Source organism: Athene noctua, chromosome 8, assembly GCF_965140245.1.
Source record: "Athene noctua chromosome 8, bAthNoc1.hap1.1, whole genome shotgun sequence".
Lineage (NCBI taxonomy): Eukaryota > Metazoa > Chordata > Aves > Strigiformes > Strigidae > Athene > Athene noctua.
The window spans coordinates 22,273,142-22,293,129 of record NC_134044.1 but is presented as its reverse complement, the minus strand read 5'-3'; the positions used below and the strand labels follow the sequence as shown (position 1 = coordinate 22,293,129).

Below are 19,988 nucleotides of genomic sequence, written 5' to 3'. Positions count from 1 at the left end.
CTACACATTTATACAATTCTGTGTAAAGTATCTGAGCAAAACCTATGAAACAGACTGTTTAAGCTTAACCTTATATCTATTAATAACAGACTGGGGGGGGGAGTTTAGTCACCAGGAGAGAACTTTGTTTATGAGCATCCAGCCAGACCCAGGTGCTAAGGGCATTATTGCTGCCTAATGAATTACTGTCACAACATTAACAACATCTTATGTAAACTGTTTGCCTGTTATTTAAGAAATGAGGCCAAGAATTTACTTGAATCTAGGTTATAAAAATACAGTAAAATTAAATTAAAAATATACGGGCAGATACTAGAATTGATCAGAATAATTCTGAAAAAAAACAGTTAAGAGTATACAAATTCCCGGTTTAGTCTTCTCAAAATCTTCACTAAGTAGTGCTTCTGGTTCTGTCAGATATAGAAATGTACTAGTAAAATATAATCCTATATAAGCTATGCTTTTAGTCAAACAGCTCAAAAGTGCCTATATTTGCTTAGCTATTACCTGCTATACGTACATTTAAAACAGAGGGTATGAGAAGCTCTTTCACTAGCAAACAATATAAACCAAAATAAACCCAACATTTTTAAAAGAGCAGAAACTAAGTGAAAACAAATCTGTTGCAAGCACAATCAGCCTCTTGGGCCAAATTAACTGAAAGACTGGAAAGCTTGCACAACATGTATGTAAAAGGGTCATCTAGGGAGGAATGATAATTTCTACTCAGGATATGCCTTGAGCTTTTGTTCCTTTTATGATATTGTCTATTCTTATAAGACTGAAATGATATGAAAGACCAATCAAAATTAGTTCTCTAGAATTTAATCTACTTAAAATTCAGAACTTCCTATTTTCTGTCTGGAACTCTCACAAAGCGACCTTGCTTACCAGCATGGAGCCTGCAGGACAGCAGAAGGCTTTGGCACCTCTGTTAAGATACTACCTGAGACTCTGGACTACAAAGGTACCGGGGTTGCTTTTTGCTGACGTTTGTTACTTTAAGCTACAGCACTTCAAAATACAATTCCTTTATCACTCTTATTTTATTCCAATTTTACTTTTCCTTAGGCTCTCGTCTCCTTTCTTTTAAAACCATGGCAAAAGAGAAGCAATCAAAAAACAAGTGTTTTACTTGTTATGAAGAACTGCATGTTAATATTTTACTGCAGTACTTTGCAGGGTAATGTCAGAAGAGCTAGGAGGTGATGCTACGATACACCACTGTGAGATGACAGGGGGTGCATTCATGATTAGTTAAACATATGATTCTGTTCCCCGCTTTTTCTAAGCAAAGCAAGCAGACTGGTATTTACATATATTTACATATAGCTCCCATCATTTTTAGGAACTTTTTAATTACGAGCATTCAGAAATTCATACACTGTTTTGCTGTATTTTGTCAAATGCAATGCAGAAGACATTTTACTTCTATCATTATAATATCACCTACACTGAAAAGGGCAAAGAGGCAAAACAGAACTTGTTTCCAAGACTACAGTGAAAAGACCAGCCACAGTGAACACATTTCCAAAGTAAGCCCCAGGAGGGACAGAAAATTTAAGTCAAAGGCATCTTCACCTGCTGAGATTTTTGGAGGGTTTAGAACAGTAATGCATTAGGCTGGAATAAGGACATTCTCCTTACAACATTACAGCACCCTTATATAGGCAAAAATCTACACATGAGCTGGCTGTATCCCAACTCAGCTACAGAAGGAAATCTTCTCTCCATTGTTAATCAAAACCTTTCCAGAAGATGCTTGTTGTTAGAATGTCAACCAAGTCACACAGCACTTACTGAACCATCTGAAGCACTTGCTCCAACTTTGTCTCCTGCTGCATTCCAGCAAACCTCAAAAATCCCTCCTGTTCCCCGATAACTGTGAACTAGGGCACCTGTCTAAAAAGGGACAAAACAGGTAATTAATATTAAAAAAAAAAAATCAACGCGAACAAGTGAAATCTGTACAACATGTAAAACTTTCCCACTGCTTTTAAGAGCTGAAATTCTCAGAGAAAATGGTCCAGATGAGACTCGTGGACAATCTCAGCACTGTGTTGAAGGACACGAGAAACACAATTATCACATCTTGATCTCTTGTGTTTGACAGGCAAACCCGGGGATGGTCATGACTACTTCCAATTAGTAAAACAAGCCTTCCAAAAATTAATATCCAGTTCCCAGGAGCCACAGATCACATCTTGCCTAACGTAAAGGTCTTTTGACTTTCATTTGCAATCAGCCTTATTTTTGCCAGAAATACAAAACAAGTAAGTGTCCTTTCTGAGAAAGTTATGTAGAAACACTTTGTCATCATCATCTTCTCTCACTTTACATTCTCTTGTTTTTCATGAAATATCTATTGGATTTGTATGTCTACATCCAGTCATCGTTTTTTCACAGCAAATGTGTTTTATCAGGAGTTTAAAGTTGAGAGTTAACAAAGATAATTTTTGGATGCAACATGTTATTGGAGACACTTTGTCAAATGCGTTTTTGTGGTGGCCTTTTTCTTTTTTTTTTTCCTTGAGTTTTTTTGCTAAGTAAAGACAATTATTACTTCACCATAGGCAAGCACTCAAAGAGAGAGATTAAATGTACATCCTTTAACAGAAGTAACCTCAGAACAAAGAGAAAGTGAATCAGCATGTTCAGAATGGCAAAGCTCTTTGTGGCCAAAACATGATGAAGCAAAAAGTCTAGAAGGGTGCTGACGGAAAAGACCAAAACACAAACGTCTAAGCAGACAGAAGGGATATACCTGTGTATTCCAGATGTGTACACATTTATCAAAGGAGCCACTGGCCAGGTACCTGCCATCAGGACTGAAAGCTACACTGTACACAGGTTCTTGATGTTTTGTCAGAGTATGAATACAAATTCCTCTGTCTACATCCCATAACCTAACAGTAGAATCAAAGGATGCACTGTCAAGGGAAAAAACACAGATTAATTACATCTCAATTTGACGTATTTTTGTTACTAATACAAACGCAATACGATAAAACATCCTACACGCTTCAAAATATTCTTTGAACCTACATATTTAAAGAGTGAAGTAAAAATAACACTTAGCAGGCATTTAAAACCAGGATTAAATAGTACCTTGCTAACATAAGATTGGCATTTGGGTTATTTGTTCCTGGTCCTGTAGGACTCCATTTGATAGTATAAATTTCTTTGTTGTGTGCTTGTAAATCATGGACACAACTGTCTTGTTTCATACTCCAGATCTATGATAAAAATGGAAGAAAAGAGAAAGATATTTAGCACAATATTATAATAAAATACATTTTACATCTCTCTTCTTTATCATTTGCAGGATGACTGCTATCTTTTAGGCTACAAAACATTTGCTATGACTACTGGGTTTCTAGAGGAATTATGACAAGTATTATTCCAGTACCTTTCACTCTAAGTTATAAGTACCCGATGTGGTTAATCAGTAATAAAGGTACTGTCTATAGAAACCAATCTGCATGTGTTAACTACAAGCCCCTTGAAAAGTGCAGGGATGAGAACAGATGCTAAAATGAGAAGAGCAATACATATACGCTCATGTCTGAGTTGACAAAATATCACAGTCCTATTTTTAAATGAACTTCTTGCTACACAGACCGAGTGAAATAAAGGGATAGTAGAGAAATTTTCTGGTTTTATGGCATTTTCCTGGCTTGTTAGGATTTGTTTTGCCAGATGTTTGTTCAGTACTTCACACAGTTTCTTAGGACTCCAACTCCTGCATGACAACCTTCAACAAACAAAATAACTTCATTCTAGTAAAAGTTTGCATTGCCACTACAGAAGGGATTTTTGGAAGGCTTTTATACCTTTTCCTAAATGTGAAACTTGATATGGTAGCAAATCATCTGAATGCTTTTTTTAATTCTATCCATTTCAGCAATGCTTTTAGCTCACCTTTTGTTAGAAAAAGCTAACAGGATCATGTTTAAACCCAACTGTATTTAAGATGTGGTTGAGGTATACGTTTATATGAATGATGCTTTTCAGAACTGATGCCTCACTGAAGGAGAACTTGATTTTTCAATGTGCAGACAGAATTCAAATTGTATTTCCAGTTTGAATTGATGGGATCAAAACCTAGGTTCTCTTCCCAAAACTAGTATAGGCGAAAAGAATCCTTGTTAGATGCCCCAGAGAACATCAAGTTGGCATTGCAGGAGAGAAAAATAAATAAATAAAACACTAGGCATCTTCCATATGCTTCAAAACCTGACATTCATGCCTACTGCCACTGAAAGTAAGCAATCCACAAGTGATTAGTGATGCGTAGACTTATCTACAAGCAATTGGTTTTCCAGTTAATCCTGAACAAAATGATAAAATTCTTTCCAAGCGGGGCTGAATTCAAAACAGCAATCAAGAAGTTAATTGCCTGAATTGCCTGAGTCCACAAACAGTGACATGTTCCCAGTTGTCACCTCTCTGCTCAGAGACAGCAGCAACAGCTTAGCTCTAAATTGGAATTCCTCTCACCTGAGTTTCAGCTGTCTAAGTATTAAATATCTATCTTAAGCTGGCTATTCTGACTCCATCCGTTGCCAATGAAGAACCACAGATGCTCTCAGGGGTTTACTCATTACACTTGACTTAAGACACTTAACTTAGGAAAGGATGAATTGCTCTTCAGTGGTGCTAGACATTCTGTTGACTAAAGATGCCCAGACATCTAGCTTTAGACTTGAGATTCAATACTCAAAATGTTTGTATTTAGATAAGATGATTTTCACTGCAAGAGCCTGAGTCAGCAGAGGAGGGGATATCAAGCCACTCGTTTTGCCATTCCCCATCTCTGATTAAACAACAGTGAGTTAGATGGAAATCACTGTCCCAAGGCCTACTAGAGGACAGTGCTGTCAACATAAAAAAACACATATGTGGAAACTCTACCAAACAGAGTGCTAAAACATCCACTAAATATAAAGCACTATGCGAGTAACAGAAAAGCATCTGTACCATGGAAACAGCACAAGCCTTCAGACATGAACCACCTCATTTTTTCTAGTGCATCTAACCTGGTGGTATTTTTGTAGGGATCTCTAGTGTGCCTTGAAGTCCTACATATAAGTTACAGTATCCTCTGCATTCACAAATTTGCCCCAGTTCTGCAAGAAAGCATGTTTCTATGAACCTCTGTGCCCAGCAAGATTGTGGAGCAGGTCCTCCTTGCAAATATCCTAGGGTACATGGAAAATAAGGAGGTGATTGGTGACATACAGCATGGCTTCACTAAGGGCAAATCATGCCTGACAAAATTTGTGGCCTTCTACAACAGGGTTGCAGCACCGGTGGGTAAGGGAAGAGCAACTGATGTCATCTACCTGGACTTGTGCAAGGCATCTGACACTGTCCTGCATGACATCCTGGTCTCTAAATTGGAGACACATGGATTTGACAGATGGACCCCTCAGTGGATAAGGAACTGGCTGGATGGTCACACTCAAAGAGTTGCAGTCACTGGCTCCATGTCCCAGTGGAGAGCAGTGACGAGTGGCGTTCCTCAGGGGTGGGTGTTGGGGCCAGCACTGTTCAACATCTCTGCTGGTGACATGGGCAGTGGGATCGAGGCACCCTCAGCAAGTCACCAACACCACCAAGCCATGTTGTGTGGTGACACACTGGAGGGAAGGGATCCATCCAGAGGGACCTGGACAGGCCGGAGAGGGGGGCCCGTGTGAACCTCATGAAGTTCAACAAGGCCAAGGGCAAGGTCCTGCACAGGGGTCAGGGCAATCCCATGCACACATACAGAATGGGTGATGAGTGGATTAAGAGCAGCCCTGAGGAGAAGGACTTGGGGGTGTTAGTGGGTGGAAAACTGACTATGAGCCAGCAATGTGTGCTCACAGCCCAGAAAGCCAACTATGTCCTGGGCTGCATCCAGAGCAGTGTGGGCAGCAGGGCGAGGGAGGGGATTCTCCCCCTCTACTCTGCTCTCCTGAGACCCCCCCTGCAGTGCTGTGTCCAGCTCTGGGGGCACCAACATCAGAAGCACATGGACCTGCTGGAGTGAGTCCTAGAGGAAGCGACAAGGATGATCAGAGGGCTGGAGCACCCCCTGTGAGGACAGGCTGAAAGAGTTGGGGGGTTCAGCCTGGAGAAGAGAAGGCTCCAGGGAGACCTTAGAGCGGCCTCCCAGGACTGAAAGGGGCTACAGGAAAGGTGGGGAGGGACTCTTGATCAGCAGTGTAGGGATAAGACGAAGGCTAATGGTTATAAACTGAAAGAGAGGAGATTTAGATTAGACTTAAGGAAGAAATTCTTCCCTGTGAGGGGGGTGAGGCCCTGGCACAGGTTGCCCAGAGAAGCTGTGGCTGCCCCCTCCCTGGAAGGGTTCAAGGCCAGGTTGGACGGGGCTTTGGGCAACCTGGGCTAGTGGAAGGTGGCCCTGCCCATGGCAGGGGGTTGGGACTGGATGGGCTTTAAGGTCCCTTCCAACCCAAACCATTTGGGGATTCTATGAATTATTTGAAGAAAAGTTTAAGTGCAATCGAAACCTGTAGAATGACTCCTGATAAATTAGAAAAACTAAGGAGTACACACAGTCTCTTAAGAAACAATATGCTGAAATTTTTAGCTAGAAAGAAGGGGAAAACATAAGAAAACCAGGAAAGGAACTAATCACCCATTCTTGTATGTATTACACAACATGCATTCCAACTCTTCCTTTTAACCAAAGGCAACCACAAAGTGTGACAGCTTAATGATTAATGACCTAATTCTGTAAACAGCTAAAAGCACCTAATAAATCATGCTTCAAGCCTCAGGGTGGCAGCCTGTAACAAGTTCTCTGGTCCAAAGCTTGGCTCTGATTAACAAGGATTTGCTAGGATTGCCTAATCTTGTTATATTAAAAAAGAACAAATATTAGACGACATGGTAAGTACAGTGATACTGCTGGATTGCCCGAGCTGATGGTGTGCATTCCAGAGTCCTACAAAGACACAAGCCAGTACCAGAACTCCCGTTACCTTTAGAGTCATATCATCAGAGCAGGATGCCAGAAGATTACCAGTTGGATCCCATTTGATTGCGTTTACTTCATTCTAAAATTGAACAGTGAGAATAAATTGGAGTCTTCACTTCCATTACAAATGACAGCTTACAAAAGATAAAGTTGGACAGCAGTTATAAGTATTTGTATAACTGTCAGTATTTTAACATTTCATTTTCATTCCTAGCTTCGCCTTCAATAACAAGAATTTTTGCTACCTATTCATCACATTTTCCCATTCATGCGCTTATACAACATAGGCTGTGCATAGCAAAAGTCTTAAAGTTACCATGTTTCTTCTTCTAAAGCTCACTTTTGCTATGCCACCCTGGCACAGGTAGAAAGAACTGCAAATGGAAGTGAGAATTGTTCTAATAACGATAGAGACTAGTTACCATTTGACTCTAACTACAGTTTCCTGCATATGTGTATCTATCACCTGTTGCCAAAGACCAACCATTACACAAGTGCTGTAGACTGGCAAGTACACCAGGCCCCCAATCTCTCATTAATAAAAATATTATCTAGCAACCCCCAGTTTTCCATACTTACTGTGTGACCCTGGAAGGTTTTGATGGGTCTATCTTGTCCTAGTTTACAGACATGAATACACATGTCTGTACTGCAAGAGGCAAATGTGTTGTTACTCTGCCAATCAACATCTAATGCTGGTGCTAAAAGAAAAAGAAATATATTTTAAACTACGGTAGGTATTCTGCAGAAGTTTGATTTGTACGTTTAGCATGCACCACCTTAGAACAAATGCCAACAGGAAGCAACCATTAATTTTACAGCAGTTATAATCAAACACTATGAACAGTGAGAAACGCAGCCAAAACCAGTCTTACACAAAAAAATGAAACAAAATTTAACAGAAATCTTTAAAACATGGAACATATTTGAAATTAAACAGTTACACAGAAGACGGTGCAGCAGGACAACAAGCTGTAGTTAAGGCATCTATAAATAAACCTCAAGACTCAGCATAAGGAACAGGTTCCCACAATTTAACGCATCGTCATGCACGAGCTCATCTCCACTAACAGTCCATGCTTGTGCTGATAGATGGCAGCCAGGGAAAGGTAATGATTTATTTCCTTTCTTAATTCCAGCATTATAAGGTGTGGTAACTTGAAGCTTAATCATGGGCAACATATTCCATTTGATCAAGCCAAGATATTTATGGCAGATAGCACACAGAATTGCTTGGAGTAAATCAAGAATTGATGTTTTTGATTGTTGTCATGCCACTGAAAACATAGTGTGAGCGGAATAAAAAGTGGAAACAAGACACATTTCTTAAAGGCCCTTCAACGACATGTTCGTCATCTCTCTATTCTATTTTCCAGCTGATTCTGGCAGGCTTGCACAGCATGCAGCCCACAAAGCAATTTGTCTGACCTCCTGAGAGGCTGCACTCTCATCCCAGCTGGCCAGTGAACAGCCTTTCAGCTGGTTTGTGGCCAAACAAATTGGGGACAGCACAGCAGGCAGCGCAGAACAATGGGATGCGGAGCTGGGATTACTGTAGCAGGAAGATGACAAATGCAGTCCTTAGCTGATAAACACAAATCCTTCATGGCCCACCCACTTGATTTGTCTGCCACTGTACTACAGAAAGTCAGTAATATTTGGATTATCTCTTACGACTTTCATAGAACTGTAATAAAATTGTGAGTGATAAAGTTATACGATCAGAACAACTGTATCTCTGTTTACATTCTCAAAATTCATGAGACTATGAATATGAGAGCCAGTACTCTAAGACTGCCTGTAAGACTTTAAAAGGGTGTAAATAAGCACCATAAACTTCATATTTTTTAATTTATTTTGATGAATAACACTTCTTTCATCTTTTCAGATGACAATCTGGATGATCAAAATCAAGACTTACCAGAATGAAAAGGAAACTGCTGCTTGGCTTCGCCAGTGTGGGCATCCCAAATAATTGTGGTCTGTATTAAACAGATAAATAAACAAACTTGTACAAACCGATCATTTCCCCACAACTACCACTACTCAGATGTATCAGACTACCTAGCCTACTCCCCATTGCCCAAACCTGCTCCCAATTATATATTTCTAGTGTTTTACCCAGTAGTAAAGGAAACGGTAGTAGGTCTACAGACAACAGTAGAAAACAATAATAATGTGCAATATTAGAAAGGTGTTTGATCACATCTTGGGGTCTGGAGGGAAGAAGGGGGTTGTGGGCTTCTTTTTTATAAACAAAAATTAAACAGATTTATCTCTTTAGTCCTATTTATATTTTAGTAATCCACTCCACACACCTATTTTAATTTCAAATACTTGTATATTCAAATTTTAATTTCAAACACTCATTTGACGCTAAGGAAATCTTTATATAAACAATTAGACTCATACTTAAGAATCTGAAAGATTTGATTTAAGGGTGTAATTTTGTTCCAAGTTGTTCTCTGCCAATACTTCTGATATCCTTCTGATGAAAGAAATCTTACATGACAAAATGATTATTTTATAATCACTATATTATATGCCAATATTCCTGACCTACCTCAATGATCAATGAACATTTTGACACTGAATTCAGTGGAAGCATGAAGTGACCACACAAATTATTCATGGAAGAGATGCATAAGGTTGGGTCAATCTTTCTGTTAATGCAGAATATTTTTCAAAGCATAATCTCAGTTGCTTTGTCCGAGGAGTTTTATTGACTGAAACAAGGCTTCTATCTCTTCCAGAATAATTTCCTGCAAATTAAAGCTGTGCCTCCACAAACATTTAAAAACTGGCATAAGCCATCACAGCTTCCAAAAGAAGAAACCCATCCTTTCCATGCTTTGAGACATTGACTTTTCCTTCCTTTGTGCCAGCACAAGCATTTATAAAGCTGGGCACTAAAGCAAGCCAGGTTAAATGCGTGCAGGAAAAAAAATAATAAAGAAGAAAATCTACTACTTCACAGTGACACTGCCAGTTTTAAGTACTGTGGGCCTGTGGCCTTGCTGAGCCTGCAGTTTGCCAGTCTCGCTAGGAGAAAGCCTGCGTATACTTCCGCACCTTGAATCAGTTACAGAGGAGAAATTAAACTCTTCTTACTCTTTGAATAGACTCTTCTATTTTCTGAATTCATCTTAAGTTTATTCTTCATCACCGTGTGCCCTTCCTACCATTCATAAAATCTCTCACACTAACAACAGCTTTGAATTTAAAGACCTTGAGAGTCTAAGGTTGTTTAGACATATGAAATAAAACAGTTAAACAATGAGCTTCAGAGCATTGTGCTACTGGCACCTCCCCAGTCAGATATATTGACTTTTCTTATGTTCAAGCTCTAACCTTTTCAATCATTCTCAGGCTTGACTGATATCAAAATCACCCTGAACCTATTCCTCCTGTATGATTTTTTTTTCTGAGGCTCTGCATAAAATGCTTCACTAAATTTTAGATGACTTGGTTTTACAAAGGTTTAAACGTTCCCACATTCAATGCACTTACTTTCCAACTTAGGCTAACCTAATTGGGAAGAGATCCAGAGCACTGAAATCTAATAAATTAAAATATCTCAATAAACTACTATAAAACACAACGAAACATAGCTAGCATAACAAGTTCTTTGTAAGTATGTATTTATGTCTCATGCCTTTAGTTTAATCTACTTACTTTCTATAGCTTTGCTAATATGCTTACAATTAGATTAAAATGGTGAAGGAAAGAATTTTAATTTTACCAAAGATTATCTCACCTTGTCCACTCCTGCACTTAAAATGAAGTTTCCTTTCTTGTTCCATTTTAACGCAAATATAGGACCTTTATGTTGCCCTAAGGTGCTGGCAAGATTACCTGAAAATTTATATTGATATGAATACATTAAAAAAATAAAAAACTATGCTGTGAGCCACAATACAGGAAAATACACTGGAAATTAAAGTATTTCACTTACCATCTTTAGTCCATATCCTCGCAAAGCCATCGTAAGACCCAGTTGCTAGAAGTGTACCTTCACTCTGCCAGCAAAAAGGTTCTTTTATTTTTTTATTTTTAATGTATAACTCAAAGCTAAAGAGCACAAAGCAAATTTCAGGTAGAATACATCTGCGTAAGATTTATGATATTTATTCCATTGACTGCAACTTATTAAAAAGAAGTCCCCAAAGTACAGTACAAGCAATTACAATGCAACTCAAAAATAGAAATATTTCAGGAGCCGTAGCAGAGGATGCACAGTTGCTGTCACTTAAAATTTGCCTATTCAAAATTAGAGGTACAATTTTCTCGGAGTATTTTGAGCACTGCCATTTCTACTTACGTTCCAATCCAGCGATGTCACATCTTTGTTGCTGGGTACATCCTGCCCTCCTTCTCGTATACAGTGTCGAAGTACCAGCTGCGTGGAGCCGCTCGTGCTGTTTTCACTGAGGTTCCATATCCGTGCTGTTGAATCTCCAGATCTACAAAACAGTCAACAAGAATGTAACTCCTTCTCCCAATTAATTCCATTTAATGAAGTATTCCTTTGAAAACAGCAAACGTTGTCGCATTTGATGTAGAGGGTGTTGGGGCAGGTAATTATTTGAACTTGTTACCATCAACATGTATCAGTATCCCAGCGAGCGCTGGTATTACACACATACATGGCTAATGCACGTACCCTGAGGCCAAAAGGTCACTGACGGGATTCCAGGCACAGATGAATACTTCAGATTCATGGCCACGCAGCACCACTGCCTTGTTGGGAGGGATTTCAACATCTCCATCTACTTCCATCATATCTGTGTGATTATCTGCATTATGGGAAACAACAGTAGAGAGAGGTGGATTTTAATATTTTGGGACAATACATTTTAACTACTATATGATTCATATTCTTCTGGGAGGAGCCTAAAAATTTATTCACAATTTACGTGTACAAAAATCTGACAAAGCTGCAAAGTTCCTTTATTTTTCCAGTTCCAATTTATGAAGTACTATAAGCAGATGAGTTTCAAAAATGTGAGGAAGCTCTTAGCCCTTCTAAACCTCAGCATCCAAATGGATTTAATTTTGAAACTGCAAAACGGAGGCCAAAAGTTTATTTTTTAACACCGATGTTAAAAGTACTCAGAGTTTTTCAGGCGTGATACTGCATAGTACAATATGTTACTAGTCTATCTTGTGCTTTAAAAATACGTTCATGACACATTCATTTTCAAAAAATCTCTCTTTTCACCAAGTGCAGTCAAACAGGTTTTAAATCTCCATCTCAGACACTTCGTTTACAAAATGGCTTTAATTAATATAATAACATTTGGTGATATGGTAAACTGATAACAGAGCTTTTTAAACTGCATCGGCCGTTACTGTGGAATTGTGGCAATACATAGCTTTCTGCGTGGAAGTGATATTGGATCCATATTGTTCTGTAAAACATACTGGGGGTAATTCAACCGACAAAACAGTTTTCTTGGCAGCTACCATCAATCATTTTCTATTATTAAAAATAAATTCACACTGAGTGTAAATGCAGAATATAAAAAATGCTGAACAGTTCACCTGCTCCATATTTATTCCCTGTGGTTAAACAAACCGTTTCACATCTATCGCTTAATTTAACATTAAGGGTTTCTGTCACTATTTGTATGTGTGAGAAAACAGAAAAGGCTATTAGAACATGCATATTTTTAAGAAAGAACACCATTTAAAGCATTGCTTCAATTAAAGAGAACCAATGCCAGTATAATTTGGTGTAGCAGCCAGTAGGGGTTGCTGGTATATCACATTTCACAGTGGCTGAGATCTGAAGTTTACGCTCTTATCCAGTTCACAGTTAACAGGCAAATATTCTTCTGAGATTTTTAAATGAAAGCGCCAAAGTAGAGAGCTTGTTTAAGCCAAAGATTATATTTACACTTTATTTCTCATATATAATAATGAAAAAAACTAGTAAAATCCAGCTGTAAAATGAAAACCTTGTACATGGGTCGATAGGAATATTCTCTCAAAAACATCTTTTCTTCAGGTGCTTTTACAGAAGGAGCTGTAACTCCCCCTCTTAAATGCATAATTCAGACTTCCAGAACAGTATTTTTAAAAAATCTCATTTTAATGCCTGACCTTAATTTTTCGATACTAAGCCTGATTGTAAAGTGTGTTCCTTTGACCAGCGATGACAAATAAAACTCAGTTTTCACCAATCACAACTGAAATGGAACCCATGAATAAATCAAACCTGCAAGCAGTTGCGCCAAATAATTCTGAATAGCAAATCATGAAAACTGATACCGTTAAAGGAGACAAATGACACGGGATTTGTCTCAGGGACCATGATGGTCTTGGTATGACAAGTGAGTCTGTCCTACAGAGAGCCAGCTACAGCTGTCCAAATCATGGGGTTAGCAGAACCTGTCAGAAGTAGTTTGCAGAGCTTCACAAAGCAATTCTCAGTTTTAACCAGCTGCAGACTTCTCTCCTTATTCCTTGTACAGGGGCCAAAGCTGAGAAGATGCAATATTTAAAGCGTTTTCTTGTGGGTTTTTTTCTCTGTATGCAAGAGCTCTCAAGAGGATCCTGTGAAAAACCCTCAGAAGATGGGAAAGGAGCAGTACTGGATGTACTGGTCAATGATGGAATATTGTGAATGAATTAATTCAGATGTTTGTATCTCCTCCTGCAATTCCAAATATCAAACCGGGGACAGTTGAAGTGAGACACCATCTGTTAAAGTATCACCTATGACAAAGGTATTCTCTGCAAGCTGAAGCGTTACTAGTACCTCTGCACATGTACCTCATTGCCGACTACCTCGTACTATGAGCTCATACTACGATAAATGACAAGGAAATGACATTAACATAAGTTAAGGTAATTTCAGTCTCCACTTACTTGCTATAGTATGTGCTCCATTCTCTTCTCCATTTGCAGTATTTTCTCCATTTTTTGCTGATCCCTGTTGGTTAGTTGCGGCTGCGGCTGCAGCAGCTGCTGCCTGCTGTTGTGCAAGTTTATCTCTGTAGGCCTGTTGTCTTGTCTGTACCACATCAGGCATTACTGCATCTATCAGTGAGAGAGACTCTATCGGCCTACCATCAAACAAGGTACCATCCTAAATTACAGCAGAGGGAGAAAACAAAAAAAGACAACACCAAGTACAAATTAACATTACGGGAAAAAACTCCAAGGAAAACTAAAACAAAAGTTTTGATTTAATATATCAAAACAGTTTACAAATAGTGCTGGGAGTGATACCACATCATTGTTGTGGTTAGGATTGAAATTTTAGTCTAAAGTTAAGTGGCCACCATTAATATGCAAAAAGAAGCCACGGCAGGCCTCTGGCAGAGCTTCTGGAATCGAAAGTTACATGCTTGAAGTTTGCTAAATCATCTGCTAAAGAAAAAAATTCTGTAAGCTATCTATGAATATGATTTCAAACATGAGTGGCTGCAACAAAATCTAATGGTTTGTTTGAAGAGCTGCAAACATTGCAATTCAGGTCACTGGCTTGTGAAGTTATTCTATCTTATTAGACTAATACTTTCCATAAACATATTATCTAGAGAGTTGACTATTCTTCCTTTTTTTAAACAGTGCTGGCATGCTTTCAAACAACAAGGAAGAATTTTATCCTGAAATGGACAAGACCTAGTTAAAAATACCCTTATACATATGCTAAGGCTTTGTAAGGATCTATTTTTAGGAGCTAGAAGGATTCCTTGCAATAAATATATTCCTCCTTCTATTCCAATCACTTGCTGTATTTTTCTGAGGCTTCCTAAGGGAAAGGATTTGCTTCACTGGGACTATGAAAACTACACACAAACAGCAAACATAAGAGAGACTGGAAAGAGTGCAGAATTGAAAAAAAATAGTTTCCTTCTGTCATATAACTGACACATATGAAGGCTGCTAACCTTCCAGGCATAAATGAGAATGGAAATTGAGGGCAAGTATCTGCAGCATCAGGCAGGAAGATACATAGGTTTCTGTACTGCTGGAATAACCATTTAAACATCAAATTTAATAGATCCTGCTCGAGATGAATTAGCCAGCAGAGGCAAAAGGTAAACTGGTATATACCTTCATGCTCCTTGCCACAAATTGAAACCCTCTCTCTATTTGGAAACCTTGCCTTTGGGCTCTCGTTGCTTCGTTATAACAACACATCACCCAAATGAGACCTATAGTGGTCTCATACTTCCCTAGTGCAAGTCCACAAATATAAAAATTAAAAGTTAACTTGTTTCAATGATTATCTTAGTGCACTTGTCTGGATTTACTACAACATTATATTAGGGTAAAAACTCTACAGACAACGGACCTTTAAGCACTGAGCCAGAACACCATGCCTGGTGTTGTGTGGCTGCACTGGGCAGAACCCCTAGCCAGTTATGTCACTCCATTCTGGTTCCACCACTGGAGTCATGGTGAACACCAGCAGTAAGGAATCTGAAGTAAAAGTAAATAAATAGGATACAAGAAAGTTAAGAAAAAATACTAACATTCAAACTTACTGCAAGCAAGGACATAATGCTCCTGCAGGCAAAGCCTCCTTACCTCATTAATACTGACTTCTGCCTCTACATACTGCAGACCTTTCTGGATGATGGAAATCAAAGCAGCTGGTGGCACCAGAGCACCGTTTATATTAGACTGGCTGATATGGCTCTCTATACCAAAGGTAAACGCTGAATGGGAAAACCCTAAAGACAAGGCAAAGACATCAGAATTGATTTACAGAGACACAACACTACTTGCCATACCACTGTAGGATCTTCTGGTTACAAACCTAAGCAAATTATACAAAGATATAGCAGGCTTATGAACTACAACAACACTCATCAAAACAGCTCTGTTGTTTCACTTGTATGTTTCCACTTTAAATGTACAAAAAGAGAAAAATGAAATTTATATATAACACAGCAATTACTGTACCACTGGCAAAACATCTGTGTATGAGTAAACATAAAAATACAAAATATACAATTTTCAGTAACACTTACATATATTTTTTATATTCTCAAACTACACATATGTATTGTATCATACATAGTATTTAATAAAATATCTACCTCCAAGACACCATGACTCACTTGTTATATTTACTCGCTGATTCTCTAGCCATGATAATGAAATGGATCTCTATGTAGAACAGAATTCACTTCATGTTACAGTGCTGTCATAATTGGTTATGTTTTGGCACTGGGAACTACATCAGTGCTGTGCACTGATTAAGAAGTGGCAAGAGTGATGTGGTGCAGCACTGGTTGTTGCTTGCTATTTATTTGATCACCCTGAAAAGGCAAATTTAACCTAGAGAAAAACATTTGTTTCAGCAAATTAACGTTACTGTTACAGGATTTTTTGTTAAACTACTCCCCCCTCCCCTCCCCGGTCAGGTAACCAAGAAGTTGCCTGCAAATTTTCAAGTGAAGATAAAGCAATCTGCAATTGGAATAAGAATGTGTACAGTCTTCAGTAAATTCAGGCAGAACAGTGTGTTTCTGCTTTCTTTTGACAAGCAGAGACTGAAAAACGCTGCCATTCACCACTGCTTCTGGTGCTTCTTTGTCCCAATTTGAGAAGTCCACACGCAGTGGACATAAGCTGTGGGCAGATGTTGCATCAGTCAAATGCATTTTCAAGAAGCCTGAAGCCACCCATCAGCAATCACTGAACAAAACTAAGAACTGGTAGATGTTGAAACAGCAAGGTAACATGCACATTAATGTTGGTCCCTTATGCCGTTAACCTTAAAACTGATTATTTTTGCTTTAATATGCAGACTTATTTTATGTATTGTTAAGATCATATTCCTTCCTGTCAATCACCACTTGTCCATTTACTGGGGCATGCCCTGACCTCCAGTCAAATCTACCTGTTCTAAATGTAGGCTGCTTTAAGCAATCCATATTATAGCTGTGAGTAAAAGGTAACATCTCTTACATAGCTTCATGAACAGCCACCACCACTACACCCCCTGCAGCCATATGGCTGCATCTAGAAATCCAAACGTGCAATACAAACTCAAACGGTTGATCCGACTGGGTTTGTGAAGTTTTAAAACTGAACTGTCCAAGGGAACACTACTGCATTCTTGCTTGTATTTTACAGACACAGTCAATTTGGACAAATAAGACAGGACAGTAGTTTCTTTTCAAGTTTGACACTCTTCAACTGTCTTCTGCTCTTATTCCTAGGAAGCAGGAGGCTTTGGCTAGAGTGACACCAAAGGACAAAATCCTCCAAGAAAGTGTCCTGAAGGGATGGAGGTTTTCAAGAACCCAAGAGTTACTCCTGTAAAAAATTTGTCCACTTGTATTTAAATTCAAATGATACCAGTCATATGGTCACAGGTGCCACTTCTTCCTTTGAAATACAGCAACATCTGCCCGCCCTACAGTCACATTCAGGCAAGGAATTCAGCTGCACAAGGCAGCTCGCAGGAGCATCATCACTCCAAGACAGAAGAGGAAAAAACAGTATTTTGCTGGTCATCTTTTTTTTTCTTCTTCAAGTAACCCAAAGAAAATGGAACAAAGTGTCACTGCCACCCTGTAGATAAGTGATCTCCAGGAAAATGCACTTCTAGCAATCAAGTGAGTCCTTAGTTGGTTGACTGCCATCTGAAGACTCCAAATGACTAAATCTGATTAAGTTACAGAAGGTAACTTGGCAGGAATTCATTCTCTTGTTGAGAAAAAACACCAAGAAATAGTTCAGACAGAAGCACATGCCTACTGGCAAAATAATTAAATGAGACTGTGTTTGCTAAAGTTGTAGATGAATACCAAATAAATTATGCATTGTTTAGCAACCAGAATTGTAAAAACTCACCTGACTCTTGCAAGTATCTATATACCAGGAAGTTAACCTCATCACTGCTTATACTCATCTTTATTCCCAGTTAAACCATGAGGTCACAACAAAGGACACAACCCTGAAAATAAAAAAGTAGGTCAATTAAATATTTCTAGTACCTAATACGTATTTCTCAACAAATGCTATATTTATAAAGTAAGTAGCTCCCTGGCAGCATAGACAATGGCTTTATTTTATAATGCAAGTAAGTCTACCGAAGTCATTAAAAAGTCATTTGTCTCACCACAACATAAAGGTCAGTAAATTAAATATTGAAGAGCCGGGTTCACAAATGATGCAAATTGGTATGGACTGGGGAACTATACTGCTTAATACCAGTAAAAAGGACTAATTTCACAGGTTTTTAAAACATAATCAAGTGAGTTTCATCTAATCAACATTATTGCTACGGAACACATTTTTCAAAATGTAGATTTCTCTCTGCCTGGTTAACAAAGACCAGAACTTGGTTTCGTGTTGGTATCCAGGCAAGTTCTCACTTTTACTTTCTAATCTACTTTACTTTTCAGGTACTCCCACTCTAGTAAAAAGGTGCAGTATGGGCTACAACACTGTATCTGTTCACAGAAAGCCCAGCTATTTCCACTAAAAACCAGAAAACATCTCAGCCATACACTTATGCTTTGCAAAAGGAACTCCTGAAATTAAAGACAAACTTTAACCAGACCATTTTTAGTAACATTTCTCTAGGCTTTCAATCAATGCCCTGAAAATACTGATGGACATATATACAAAATTTTCCCTTGACTTTATTAATGGTAAATATTCAGCAAGACAAATAATGTATCAGACTAAATATACTTTTGACGACAAATTTTGAAAATATGAAGCAACAAGAGTCTTTAAAACACAGACGAAGAGACAGAACACAATAGTTCTAACTTTAAGCCTCATTTTTGAGAACATTCTCATGACTTCTGAATGTTTACTAGATGTCATGGAAGATCAGGATTTTTAAACAAGTAAAAAGATGTATCAGCTACCAGAACATAGTATGAAATAAGGTCCATCTACAGTTCCTGTTGTTCCACCCAGTACTTTTCATCAGCAGACCTTCAAGGCTTTTTCTACCCAGTCACGCACCACCATTGTTTTCTTCTGTAGAACTGGAGTCTGAGAAAGTAAGCGACTTTCCTACTGTTATTTGACAAAATTTGACCTGGATCTGACGCAAAAATGGGTTAGAGAGCAGGTTGTCTTATATTGTTCAAAATAAAAAGTTCTTGCTACACGGCCATGTGGTCAGGCCATTCACCACTGCTGTTTGAGGTGGGAAAGCCCTGAACACAGCAGGAAGCAACAACTATAAGGTTATGATTGGCATTATACCCTGCCACACCTATTCTTTCTAAGCATCTTTTCCTAGCAAAATTTCCAAAGGAAACAGGAGAAAATGACCACACTCTCTTTCTTATCATCTAACTTTTTAATTTTACCAGCCAACTACAAACAACTTTGAGAGTGGAAAGAGCTCTCCAAGATGTAACTTTCCTACAAGTCCCATAATGTTGTAGAGGAAAGACTCAGTTAAACTCCTAATGAAGAGGAGAGGCTACGGGATGAACTCAGATGCCAAAAGGAGTGTACTTGCCCCAAACCTGGCAAGTCGATGAGCACACGGACACCCCCAAACCTGCCCCAGGCGTGCAGCCACCCACCCAGCTAATACCCAGGGGTAGGAGGGAGGGCAGCACGCACTGCCTGCTCGGTTTGGAGAGGGCACAGGAAAAATGACACAGTCTAAGAGCTGTGCAGGGAAGGCTCAGACCCAGCTGGGGCCAGTGGGACGTGAGTGGGAGAGCCAGGGTTAGGCATGGGACATTGCGTGGGAGATGAGGGGCGGTACACCATGCTGGATGCGTCCACAGACACCCAGATCTTGTGCTTATAGAGCAGCTCGAGCATACTGCGCTGCCAGAGGAGGGGGAAGATGGTTTCAGTTTCTTAAGAAAATAAATAAAAATGAGGAGCTATTTAAATCCTTCTCATTTCTAAAAGGGGAAAAAAAAAATAATTGCTCCAGTACAACAACTTCTAGCTAGTGTAACAACTCATAAAGTACATTGACACTAACCCTACCCCAGGCACCCACAGCCCCCAGCGATGCCTGACGTACAACATACACCTG

The 19,988-nt window shown here is 39.0% G+C and overlaps 1 protein-coding gene across 7 annotated transcripts in view; it reads right to left on the bottom strand.

Moving 5' to 3' along the window:
- Window positions 1-19,988, bottom strand: part of TBL1XR1 (TBL1X/Y related 1) — a 130,801-nt gene that overhangs the window by 5,455 nt on the left and 105,358 nt on the right. For all 7 annotated transcript variants that reach the window (XM_074911691.1, XM_074911694.1, XM_074911688.1 and 4 more), the window contains 13 exons: window positions 17,816-17,918; window positions 15,536-15,681; window positions 13,865-14,084; window positions 11,655-11,787; window positions 11,313-11,454; window positions 10,947-11,010; window positions 10,749-10,846; window positions 8,913-8,973; window positions 7,571-7,692; window positions 6,996-7,070; window positions 3,109-3,236; window positions 2,765-2,930; window positions 1,801-1,902 (listed from right to left, as the gene is read on the bottom strand). In XM_074911691.1, the coding sequence (XP_074767792.1) occupies window positions 1,801-1,902; window positions 2,765-2,930; window positions 3,109-3,236; window positions 6,996-7,070; window positions 7,571-7,692; window positions 8,913-8,973; window positions 10,749-10,846; window positions 10,947-11,010; window positions 11,313-11,454; window positions 11,655-11,787; window positions 13,865-14,084; window positions 15,536-15,681; window positions 17,816-17,873 (1,515 nt within the window). In that variant the 5' untranslated portion in view covers window positions 17,874-17,918. The remainder of the gene's footprint in view (window positions 1-1,800; window positions 1,903-2,764; window positions 2,931-3,108; window positions 3,237-6,995; window positions 7,071-7,570; window positions 7,693-8,912; window positions 8,974-10,748; window positions 10,847-10,946; window positions 11,011-11,312; window positions 11,455-11,654; window positions 11,788-13,864; window positions 14,085-15,535; window positions 15,682-17,815; window positions 17,919-19,988) is intronic.